General features: G+C 42.6%; 1 protein-coding gene across 1 annotated transcript in view; it reads left to right on the top strand.

Moving 5' to 3' along the window:
- grm8b (glutamate receptor, metabotropic 8b) overlaps positions 1-12969 on the top strand; it is a 113539-nt gene that overhangs the window by 1537 nt on the left and 99033 nt on the right. Inside the window, exon 2 of the mRNA XM_063873925.1 lies at positions 2662-3456. Coding sequence (XP_063729995.1) covers positions 2917-3456 — 540 coding nt within the window. The 5' untranslated portion in view covers positions 2662-2916. The remainder of the gene's footprint in view (positions 1-2661; positions 3457-12969) is intronic.

Here is a 12969-nt window from a genome sequence, read left to right as displayed (position 1 = left end):
ATGATCAGAACGAAAGAAACTCACAATGTGTAATCTGTGTAAATTCACTACATGGCCAAAAGTATGCGGACACCTTCATCGTGCTAGAGTCCAACATGTCGTCCTTCAAACACAGATCTGTTCACGTTTGCTTTGGATCCGTTCAAAAACAGAGGTCAGGGAGACGGTGGGGTCAAGCAAACATTGGTCTTTAAAACGTTCTTCAACACCAAGGCAGTTTCATAACCTTGTAGCCTGCAACCAGAGCTGGTTTCCCTCTTGTGACGTACACTATTTCACTGCCAGGTTAAGAATACTATTTGCTGCAACGAGGATCCAAATTCCACTTCCGCTGTCATTTTCTTCCAATGAAGGTTAAAAAAATGCAACAAAGAACTGTTTATATATCTTAAAATTACACCCATCGATCGTGAGACTTGGTGCTGCTTTGATAAAAAGAAAAGTTGATTTGAAAATGGGAAACACAACAGCTGTCCAATTCAGAACACAATGCAACAGATGATGTCCAGATGTTCAAATATCACTTCATGTACCTCATCAAGTTTTGCTGCTCAACTAAAATCTGCTCCAGTGATGTTCACATGTTGGGAGGAAATAAATGAACTAAATATCCACCATGTGAGACTACAGTACTTAGTGAGGCTTGGAGCCAGAAGCTAATGTGCTCATATTGATAGTACTGACGTTGAGTGGCTATCCTGTTTACCGTGCTCTCCATCTTTGATAAGACATCCAGCTGATTAGCAATAAGCCCAAACCACAGGTAAGAGTTGTACAGGTATTTGTTCATAAATCAATTGGGCTAATCTGACCAGACGGTGGTGCTAAAGGAAAACTCAGACGCTCACCGGTGTCTGATCCAAATTTGGCGCCAATCCACGAAGAAGAGTTTAGGATATTTCACAGGACAAAGGGAACATTTGACCTGCTGGTGGCGCTAGAGGACAAGTAAGGGAATCTCCAACACTCATCCTCTGGGGATCATGCATGTGTGGTCCAAATGTATGGGTAATGTATTGAAAAGTTGTTGAGATATTTGTATCTGGTCCAAGCTGGATAGCATTGCTCAACACATGACGAAGAACACTTAAAAAATCCATGATCAGCGTGAGAACATTTCCATGTAATATCCATTAATACGTCAGTTTGTTATACGTCCATCTTATCAAATTAACATTGTGGCCAATAGTATCGCATTAAGTGAAAACCAATGAGCTGTGAGAAGTGGGCCCTTCACCACAATTGTCATATAATACTTTAAAATACTCTTGGTTGAAGATTTTTTTGACAAGCATTTATGAGTTATTTTACTGTGGAACTTTTAAACACGATTATGGGTTAAATAAACAACACATATATAACAAAACTGAACAAAAAACACGTGAAATTATCAATATTTGGGGTGCGAAACAATCAGAGTAATTCCAGGTGGTGGACACCCCTCCTCCTCACAGACAGTTGGTTTGATCCACTTCCTGTTCGTGGAGTATAAGAGGCCATCTAAGACACATTAATAACAAAACTGAACAAAAAACACGTGAAATTATCAATATTTGGGTTGCAAAACTATCAGACAAATTCCAGGTGGTGGACACCCCTCCTCCTCACAGACAGTTGGTTTGGTCCACTTCCTGTTCGTGGAGTATAAGAGGCCATCTTAACGGGCGGTGTGTGGAGGACTGAAACATGGAGCTGTATAGGTACAGCAAACTGAAACGTTCCAAACAAACCTCGGGTTGACATGTGTTTCGGGGCTGTTGAATCAAACGATATACAACATGTGACTTAGTAGCAATACCTTCCCAAAAAGTTAACAAAGTTTGGTAGAAAAAACAAACCTTAAAGAGGACATATTATGCTAACTGTTTGATTCAGCCGTGTGTTTTGGGTTGACGTTTAATGTGCCTTAATGTTAATTAATCACATTATTTCTGAGTTTGTTTGCAAATGATTTGGGTCATTTGTGTATTTGGGTGATTTAAGAAGGTTTTTATATGCTTTAATATAAAAAATCACATGGTTTGTTCGTTTTGTTTGTCTAAAATGCTCTGTTTTCGCAATTTATCCGTCATCCTGAAAAAGCCCAGTCTGCTATGATTGTCTTCAAAACTACATCTCCGAACTCCGATTTGGGAAGGGTATCTTGTAATGAGCCTGCATTTATCTTTGAAAGGGGAGCCAAATCCGAATGGCTTGTTAAATCCCAAGTTTTCTGACTGAGGCACAAAGACTGGGTCCTTTTGTGTCAGTCTGTGGGTTGAAAGGGACTGCACCTACTTTACAGGGACAAGCTTGGAAAAAGCGAGTCTTTTGCAAGAGGAAACATACGATACATGCATTCACTGGTTGTTTGAGTATCTTTGCAAGGTGTCTTTCTAGCCTATAAATGTTCCTGAATAATACATGAACTCTAGATGTGTTAGTAAGAAACATTCTTGTTGTGTAGTGTCTGGGCCTGTGTTCCCTCAGGTGTCCCATTTTACAAATCACCTTTATGATTGGACTTGTATTTTTAACACTATATGAGTCAAATGAATCGATGAATATAGACATTTTAAGCCTCAAACTGAGCCTGTGACCCTGCTGGGCACCTGAGCTCAGATCTATATGGTTCATTGATCCTGAATTGATTGTGTCCTTCTCCATCTGAATCTTCAACAGCTTTCAGGAAGAATGTGAAACTGGAGCTGCTGCGACCTCCATCCTCCGTCTCCTCCTCTGCAGACAGCTATGTCAAACTCAGGAACCGGCACCCCCCGGGGTCAGTGTTCTTAGGGGGGACCGCCCGCCGTGGTTGACCCTGCCCTGGGTGACTCCATGGTCAGGCTCGCCCTCGCAAAACCACCTGCACCGCGGCCACTTCGCTGTTGATTCAGCGATCATACTTCCTCTTCCTGTAGCTTAAACCACCATAAAATGGCGAGGGGTTTAAAGCCCCTGAGTGTTCCGGGCGTCCTCTCTCTGATGATACTTAAAAGCTGCTGGTTGCTTTGCTCCACCAACTCCCAGAAGACTGGAGCATTGGCAGACTCCCAGCAACCACAGCAAGAGTTTGCACACTCCATCCGGCTGGACGGGGACATCATCCTGGGCGGCTTGTTCCCTGTGCACTCCCGTGGCGAGAGGGGCGTCCCCTGTGGCGAACTGAAGAAGGAGAAGGGTATCCACCGTCTGGAGGCCATGCTGTTCGCCATCGACCTCATCAACAAGGACCCGGACCTGCTTCCCAACGTGACGCTCGGGGCGCGCATCCTGGACACGTGTTCGCGGGACACCTACGCCCTGGAGCAGTCGCTCACCTTCGTCCAGGCACTCATCGAGAGGGATGGCTCCGACGTGCGCTGTGCTAACGGAGAACCGCCCATCTTCGCCAAGCCGGATAAAGTGGTGGGAGTCATCGGGGCGTCGGCCAGCTCGGTGTCCATCATGGTGGCCAACATCCTGCGGCTGTTCAAGGTAAGGGAACACATCCTGGTGATGATCTGCGGCTTATTGAGTCAGAACTTTGCTCAACACCTGAACAAAGACAATAACACATAAATACTTTGTGGTCCTTTCTTTAATTCATCGATTTATCTGCTCTTGATGGGCCAGATGTCGTGTGACATGGACTCGGCTGTGAGTCAGCTGCATCTCTTCTAGATTTTGGCTTCTGCCTTTGTTGTGGGCTTGAGGTTTGTTGGAAAAGACCGTATTTTAACATGATTCAGTTTGTAACTCAACTCTTTCTGTTACTTCTACAAAATTAAAGCCCTTTGGCATTTATCCGGGGACAGAATCCGTTAAGTTGTCAAGGCAAGGACTTTTATTCTGAAATATTTGCAGAGCATTGTTGTGGAAAATGTAGTGACTTGCCTTTTTTTTTTGGTCTAAAACTAATAGGAAATGAAATTATTCACCAAATATTTCATTAATTAGGGTCATTATGAGAGGAAAATGCAACCAGTACTCTTTGTGGACACCATGACACACAGTAAGTTTAACCCATTGTAAAGAGTTTTATAAATCTGAAACCGGAGAGCCGTTTAGGAAAGTCGAACCTGTGTGAAGTTAAAGGACAAACTTTTTCAAAAATGGTCACAAACGAGGCCTTGGTTTTAAGTTCTGCAGGTAGAGAGAATCTGGACGATTGAGGTGTGGTTGGGCTTCAGTCTTCACACCTCACTCTGGGATTGTAATTAATACAACTATAAAACTCTTGCAACACTTTCGAAACTCACGTCTTTATTACAGCTCCTTCATTTAACTTGCATCAGATGTGTTGAGATCAACCAGCAGCTTTAACCCTGAAAAGATAAACGGGTGTTTTATCGGAGCAAACCACAGTCTGATGTCAAACACAAGAGAGGTTAACAGCCTTCTTTTGGAGGAGCCGCTCTGACAACTTAAGTGGATACAACCTGCCGTCTGCGGTCAATCGTAAAAAGGCGGTGTGACCTTTTCCCTGGTAGCACGTGCCTCAGGAAAGAGTGTTTGAATTACAGTGTGTTCATTTATGTGTCAGGTAAAGATCTGTGCAGTGTCTTTTCAGTATCAGGGTCACGATGATATCTGAGTGTCTGTATTTAAAATGAAATCTTATATGACCTCATCGTGTTCGGTTTTGAAGTCTCTCTCCGGACACAAAAGTATACTTTTTTCTTATTGTTTGAGCTTCACTTTACAGAGGTTGTTTTCACATTCATCCGTGGTAACCTTCAGTTTTGTGGATGAAAGTTAGACAAGTGTGATGGGGAAAGTATGGAAGAGGATTAGGGACACATCTTGAGCTCTGTCCCACAGACCCTAACCCTGGCCCTAATCCTCCCTCGTGGGAAAGCTTTTAGGACACCTGAAACGGATCATAATTCAAATTTTCTGGTCTGGATTTGATCATATTTTCTTGAGGATCTTCCCTGTTTTCTGATCAGTTTCTCTTTTAGTTCCCTGTCGATTCAAACCCAAACATCTCCTCCATATGGTCTTGAGGATCGTATAAAGACACATGCATCACTTCATCAGTGAAACAACATCACTCTACTGATCAGTTTTATTTTTCAGTCAGTGATAAGGTAGAAGAAAATATAACATTCCAGAAAAATTGCTCCGTCATTTTCGGGGTCTTTGAATTTTCCTTCCTTTTAATGTGGTTTTAGTCAAGGGTCCTTTTGTGGGTTGGTCGAGAGAGAGAGAGAGAGGTAGAGAGAGAGAGAGGTAGAGAGAGAGGTAGAGAGAGAGGTAGAGAGAGGTAGAGAGAGGTAGAGAGAGAGGTAGAGAGAGAGAGAGGTAGAGAGAGAGAGAGAGGTAGAGAGAGGTAGAGAGAGAGAGAGAGGTAGAGAGAGAGGTAGAGAGAGGTAGAGAGAGAGAGAGAGAGGTAGAGAGAGGTAGAGAGAGAGGTAGAGAGAGAGAGAGAGAGGTAGAGAGAGGTAGAGAGAGGTAGAGAGAGGTAGAGAGAGAGAGAGAGAGGTAGAGAGAGGTAGAGAGAGAGAGAGGTAGAGAGAGAGGTAGAGGTCGAGAGAGAGGTAGAGAGAGAGAGAGAGAACTGGCAGCCCTTAAAATGAAAAAATATTTCACAATGTGGAAGTGAGAACATGTCCTCCTCTTCATCAGCACTGAGAACGTTTTCAGATTTTCTCATTGACATAAACAATTTCCAAAACTCGATCCCAGCTGTTGCCTCGTGTTTTTTTTTGGGCGCTTGCAGACTCACAAACTGTCTGGAGGCGGCGTGTTGCTGTGCGCGGCAGAAAACAAACTCCACGGCGTTAAATTAGTGATGAGCGTTGTGATTCATGTGTATGTGTTGGAGCCTGGCCCGCGTAATGAGGACAGAAAAAGGCCCAACAACATCGCTTATCTAAAATTAACCGGAGATGCCTCTGGGAATATGGTGGGGGGGGGGGGGGGGGTGGAGGAGGAGGAGGAGGAGGAGGAGGAGGAAGAGGAAGAAAATGAAAAGGGGGTTAGCCACATTTTGCTGATGCAGATGTTTCCTCACCAGAGCTGTCACCACCTTCAGCTGCAGCCTCTGACGGATAACAGGCACTCACAGCAGGAGCTGGTTTATAAGGAAGCAAAATCTCAGGAGCATATCACAAAGGTTACAAAGTGAAGTCCTTATAGATGCAACACTTGCAAACTCAAGTGGGATGACAGGTGTATATCAGTATGTAGTGTCTCTACTTTAAAGAGTCCTCTCCTGCTGATGTTCAGGTGTATATCAGTATGTAGAGTCTCTACTTTAAAGAGTCCTCTCTTGCTGATGTTCAGGTGTATATCAGTATGTAGTGTCTCTACTTTAAAGAGTCCTCTCCTGCTGATGTTCAGGTGTATATCAGTATGTAGTGTCTCTACTTTAAAGAGTCCTCTCCTGCTGATGTTCAGGTGTATATCAGTATGTAGTGTCTCTACTTTAAAGAGTCCTCTCCTGCTGATGTTCAGGTGTATATCAGTATGTAGAGTCTCTACTTTAAAGAGTCCTCTCCTGCTGATGTTCAGGTGTATATCAGTATGTAGTGTCTCTACTTTAAAGAGTCCTCTCCTGCTGATGTTCAGGTGTATATCAGTATGTAGAGTCTCTACTTTAAAGAGTCCTCTCCTGCTGATGTTCAGGTGTATATCAGTATGTAGTGTCTCTACTTTAAAGAGTCCTCTCCTGCTGATGTTCAGGTGTATATCAGTATGTAGAGTCTCTACTTTAAAGAGTCCTCTCCTGCTGATGTTCAGGTGTATATCAGTATGTAGTGTCTCTACTTTAAAGAGTCCTCTCCTGCTGATGTTCAGGTGTATATCAGTATGTAGTGTCTCTACTTTAAAGAGTCCTCTCCTGCTGATGTTCAGGTGTATATCAGTATGTAGTGTCTCTACTTTAAAGAGTCCTCTCCTGCTGATGTTCAGGTGTATATCAGTATGTGGTGTCTCTACTTTAAAGAGTCCTCTCCTGCTGATGTTCAGGTGTATATCAGTATGTAGTGTCTCTACTTTAAAGAGTCCTCTCCTGCTGATGTTCAGGTGTATATCAGTATGTAGTGTCTCTACTTTAAAGAGTCCTCTCCTGCTGATGTTCAGGTGTATATCAGTATGTAGTGTCTCTACTTTAAAGAGTCCTCTCCTGCTGATGTTCAGGTGTATATCAGTATGTAGAGTCTCTACTTTAAAGAGTCCTCTCCTGCTGATGTTCAGGTGTATATCAGTATGTAGTGTCTCTACTTTAAAGAGTCCTCTCCTGCTGATGTTCAGGTGTATATCAGTATGTAGTGTCTCTACTTTAAAGAGTCCTCTCCTGCTGATGTTCAGGTGTATATCAGTATGTAGCGTCTCTACTTTAAAGAGTCCTCTCCTGCTGATGTTCAGGTGTATATCAGTATGTGGTGTCTCTACTTTAAAGAGTCCTCTCCTGCTGATGTTCAGGTGTATATCAGTATGTAGTGTCTCTACTTTAAAGAGTCCTCTCCTGCTGATGTTCAGGTGTATATCAGTATGTAGTGTCTCTACTTTAAAGAGTCCTCTCCTGCTGATGTTCAGGTGTATATCAGTATGTAGAGTCTCTACTTTAAAGAGTCCTCTCCTGCTGATGTTCAGGTGTATATCAGTCTGTAGCGTCTCTTTATGTTTCTCATACTGCCTGTGCTGCAGCTCCTCTTTTCACCCTCTGTCTGAAACCAGAGCCCAGTCTGCTCTGATTGGTTAGCTGGCCGGCTCTGTTGTGATTGGTCAACCGCTTACAGATGTCCCGCCCCTTAGCCTATCACGTACAATGTGTTGGAGCGCTAGCCAATAGGAGTGTGAGTGCTGCAAAGTGATGTCACTATGTCACTCTGGAAGTAAACAAAGCCGGTTTTGATTAATAAAGTATCTGAAGTTATTCTGAACGCATTTCGAATTAGAATTTATGTCTTTTAATTGAATTATCTGAGTACTTCCTCCAACACCACTCACACAGATACACTTTTCTTCTTCTATGGTTTGAGGCACTTCTCATCCTCTTTCTGACAGTTTATATGAAACAACATAGGAGGAATGTTCCCTCTGTTTTCATCCCTCTCTCTGTTATTTTCTCACCTCTTCTTATTTTGGTGTTTTTGGCCGAGGCTGTCGGAGCTCATAAACAGAGACGCTGGTTCTCCCACGCAGCGATGGAAATATATAACGCAGCAGTGTCGCAGCAGAGCGTCCTCCTGAAGCGCGAGGCCAGGCTCACACTGTGTGATGCTGTGTGAAATGGATGTGCAAATATTATGCAAATGCACCGAGAGCACATCACACAGTTTCAGATGGAGGATCTCACCTCTGACACCCTCCGTGCGAGAAAGAGAGTTTTATCAAAAACTCCTCTGAATCCAGACGGGACAGAAACCGGGGTTTATGTAAAGGGGTATTGGAACATTTATGGAAGAATTCAAAATATAGATTATTCAGCTACCTACTGTTAATGTCATATCTTACTAAAAAGAGCCCTGGGAAAATCAAAACTGCAGAATTGCATTTGAGTATTTTTAAAAACACACTGCTTTGAAACGTACATTTACTTCAGAGCAATTTTGAGTTACTTGTACTCTGCTGGAGTATTTTCCAGGAAAAGCTTTTAAGTACTGTTTACAAACTAATTCATTCATAATACCGGTTGTTTAAGAAATACTTTCACTTTGACTAGCCCTTTGGGTTTGTAATGGCGGGGCTCTTTCCTTTGATTTGTTGGAAGAGCCGGACGCTGAACTTGATTGCCAGCAACCAACCAACCAGTACCTGTTGTGTTTTGACCAACAAAGCCTTCAGCGTTCTGTTTCGTTGTTCTCAGACTTGAATCAAATGACAGAAATATAGTCTCTGATGACCCGAGACCCGCGATGTCTGTAACGGGTTACTCTAATCTGACCGCTTTTTTCAGTAACGAGTAGTCTAACGCGTTACTATTTCCAAACCAGTAATCAGATTAAAGTTATTTATCCAAGTCACTGTGCGTTACTCTCTTTCTGGTTTCAGACAGAGGGTGAAAAGAGGAGCTGCAGCTCAGGCAGTATGAGAAACATAAGGAGCGTTCTGAACATTGAAGCACCTGAAACTGAACATGATACGCTCCCTTTGAGTCATATCGAGTTTGTGTTCTTCTATTTGATTCTATTAATCTCAACCTTGCTTTGATAACGTCAGAAATGTGAAGGTGATAAAGCCTTTTGTAAACGTTCCCGCATGCTTAATAGACTTTCTAGAAGAAGGACTCGTGGTAAAGTGAAACTTTGATGTGAAGCTTTTTCTACTTCCTTCAGCTCCTTCTGATCTCAGTCTCTGATTCTCTTAGTTACCGGTTTCCTTTCCCTGATTCCCTCTGATTGACTTCTTTGTGTTTGTGACAGAATGAGGTGATGAAGATCAGTAAAGAAAAAACGTATAATCCCGCTGGATGATTCAAAACGTTGGAGAGCATCCTCCCACGTGTGTTCCTGCAGTGTGAGTTTCAGAGAAAAGCTCTCCAGAAAGGTTTCAGCTCGGCGTCTGATCTTTGCACAGTCTGAAGACGTGTGAAAGTGGAGGCAGGTTTTCGCTCTCTGAAGTGTGTTGCCTCCTGAAGTCACACCACCCTGTGCTAACAGATGGTTCAAATCGGGGATTCAACACTTAATCTGTGGGACAAAAGGAAAGAGGAGGTGAAGAACATCAGACTCTCTACTGTAAATGAAGGGAAATATTGACTCCAGTCTGAGGTCAAATGCTGTATTCAGGAGCTCTGATTGAGGCGTCTATTTTCTGAATCCTGTAAAAGCCTTTTGAGCATTGTTTTAAATAAAGAAGAAGTCCAGGTACAGTAGCTCCAATCTGTGGATTTCATTGGTTATATTTTCTGGGACTTTTTCTTTGAGAGTTGATGCAGAAACCTTGGGAAGAAGTGTGTTTGCTCTTAACGGGTTTTTATTGTTACTTAAGAAGCTGGTCTTTAATTCGTTGGGACTCAAATGACCCGAGACCCATCTCTAATGACGTCAGAAGTATCCTTGTTTTGGGGCATTGACCTGGACTCGTCTCTGATGACTTGAATGTTAATTTAATCTCTAGTGACCTGAGACAACACTCATACTCATTGACTCTAAAATGACCAGAGACTTGGACTTGATTCAAATGACCTAAAACTTGTTTGACAACTTAAATCCAAACTTGGCATGACTTTGGACTTGACTCAGAAAATGATACAACAGCCTAAGACTTCTAGACTTCTAGTGCGTTGAGAAATGAAAGCAGTCTGAAATGACCAGAGGCTTCACTTGGTCTTGTTTTCTAATAATTCAAAACCCCTTTAATTTGATCTTGTCTTGATTTGCTCCTAAGAAATGTCAAGTGTAGAGACCTGTCGGAAATGATTGGAAAATTGACTTGGACTTCTATGACTTCCTTCTAGTGACTTGATTTCTGTTATCTTAGACTGGTTTTAAATAACCCTTGACTCTCATATGTTAAATTAACTGAGAACTCTTTAAAACTTTGAGGAACCCTAAATGACATGATGTTCTTCTCGACTTGAGACTAGATTCTATTCTTTTAAAATCCCAGACTTCTCCTCAAGCGTCTTTGAATTTAACATCAGAAAGTGAATGGAGATTTACTTTGTGAATTTAACGCCTTTCCTTTGATTTGTTGGAAGAGCCGGACGCTGAACTTGATTGCCAGCAACCAACCAACCAGTATCTGTTGTGTTTTGACCAACAAAGCCTTCAGCGTTCTGTTTCGTTGTTCTCAGACTTGAATCAAATGACAGAAATATAGTCTCTAAGGACCCGAGACCCGCGAAGTCTGTAACGGGTTACTCTAATCTGACCGCTTTTTTCAGTAACGAGTAGTCTAACGCGTTACTATTTCCAAACCAGTAATCAGATTAAAGTTATTTATCCAAGTCACTGTGCGTTACTATCTTTGTCATTCTCCTCAGTAAAGAGATATGGTGGCTTTCTTCTTGAGTCTCGGGGAGTGACGTCTTAAGTCAGGTTTTCAGCACGAGGACAACTCACGTGTGATACCGCGCAGCGACACACGTAAACTACGAAGGAGGGAGGAGAGAGATGCGCGCGTTCTAGCTGGAAATACAGTCACTAGTTTGAGTTTGAGTCAGCTAAAGATGACAGTATTAAGGTTCGTTGTTCTCTGTGCTGGAGACAAAGTGCTATCTAGCTTCAGAAACACTACGTCAAATCTGAAGAAACATTTGGAGTCGCAGCACGGCACAGCCAGACTTACAGAGCATGTGGAGCGAAGCAGAGAGCTGCGACTAAAGCAGGAGGCCCCCCACCACCCAATCAACGAAAGCTGGACTTCGGTGCAAAACCAGTAAGTGGGGGAGAGTTGAAGAAGACCCCCCACCCCCCCCCCTTTTGTCGGCAGCTGCTGAAAGTAACTGATAAAGTAACGTGTAATCCAACTTAGTTACTTTTGAAATCAAGTCATCAGTAAGTACTTAGTCACTTTTTAAAGGAGTAATCAGATTACTTTTTAAAGGTAACTGTGGCAACACTGGCCGAGACTGGACTCAAATGGCTCTAGAATTCATGTTTTCTTGTCTTCAATCTGATCAGAAGCATCTTTTCTTGTCCTTAACCTAATCTTACCTGTCCATTAACTGCAGGTGATTTCCCTGCATGTCTCCCAGCCAATCACTGCCAATCACAATCAGTCCTGTGTGTCTCATTAAGCATCCAATCATCAGCCTCTCCATCCTGAATGAATGTGAGCTTGAGACCGCTTTATTTAATGAATGTAATCTGGAGGCCTCCGACGCTGATTACCTGATGGCTCTGTTGTTGGCTAACAAATGTAATTTCTCTCCGAGAAACCAAAGATGGGGGCGAGGGCGGGTAATGGAATTTAATCGAGGGGAATTTGCTGATTGCAACTGCGATTCATTAGTGCGTCTGATAATAACGAGCTCGTTAAGCCGCCGGAAGCTTCTTTGTCAGGGTCAATGAAGCTTTTTGTGCTTTATGCCCTTTTGATCGGCTCAATTTGTACTGCAGCCATGTATTAATAACCTGTGCTCTTATTGAAACCTGTCCGACTGTAAACAGACAGGTGTGTGTGTGTGTGTGTGTATGATCTACGTACAAACTGATGTGTTTATCTGGGTCTCTGTTACGCACTGTAATAAGGTTATGAGAGCATGATGTGAGGAGTGAGTCTAAAAACTCGTAATGTATTTCTAAAATTCACCAATTGGAATACAAAATGTAACAACGTTCGATACTCACCCATTTCAGGAACATTTGCTTTCTTACGGAGAGTCAGATAAGACTTGTCTTCTGTGACTTGAGACTCAACTTAGAGCTTGTCTTAGACTCAATTATTTATTGCTGGGTTCAGACTACTCTTTGTTGTCTGTAAGGATGTTCACCATGTTTAGTTAGGTGATTTCAGCCATGGAAAGTCTTGCTGTCTGGACTAAACATTGGACTACAAACATGTGTTGAAGCTGATGAGACACTACACAAGATAAAATGACTGTTGCGCCCAAGACTGTTGAAGAACCCAATCCGAGCTGGTCACGTGTGAAGTAGGACTTGAAACCTGTCTGCAGTGACTGCAGGTTTCAACACTAGATATTTTGTAAATGACTCGGTATGACTGGGTTCTTGTATGAAGTGACTTGACTTTGATTCCTCCCAAATAACTCGATTTAGCTCTGTTGTAAATGTCTTGTTTCCAGTGACTTGAGACTTGCTTCTTACTAAAAGCCACACTTGGATTTGGTCTCAAGTGTTTTTAGGAAAAACCTCTTTTTGGGAGACTTTACTCAGACTTGTCTTCACTGAAGTTTTCTCATTTGACTTCAGACTTCAATAAGAGCTGTTTCGTGATGAATGACTTGTGTCAAAAGACTAGTGATCACTGATTGGATGTAAGGCTTGAACTTGTCGTAACAGGCTCTATTTAAATGGCTCTGGTTACAACTGAAATCAAAGTTAGCTACGAGATTATCAACAGAAGATTGATCAGAAAGGTTGGTTTAACTCA

Source organism: Eleginops maclovinus, chromosome 2, assembly GCF_036324505.1.
Source record: "Eleginops maclovinus isolate JMC-PN-2008 ecotype Puerto Natales chromosome 2, JC_Emac_rtc_rv5, whole genome shotgun sequence".
Lineage (NCBI taxonomy): Eukaryota > Metazoa > Chordata > Actinopteri > Perciformes > Eleginopidae > Eleginops > Eleginops maclovinus.
Note: the sequence above shows the minus strand (reverse complement) of the source record. Positions and strands in the feature narration are given on the sequence as shown.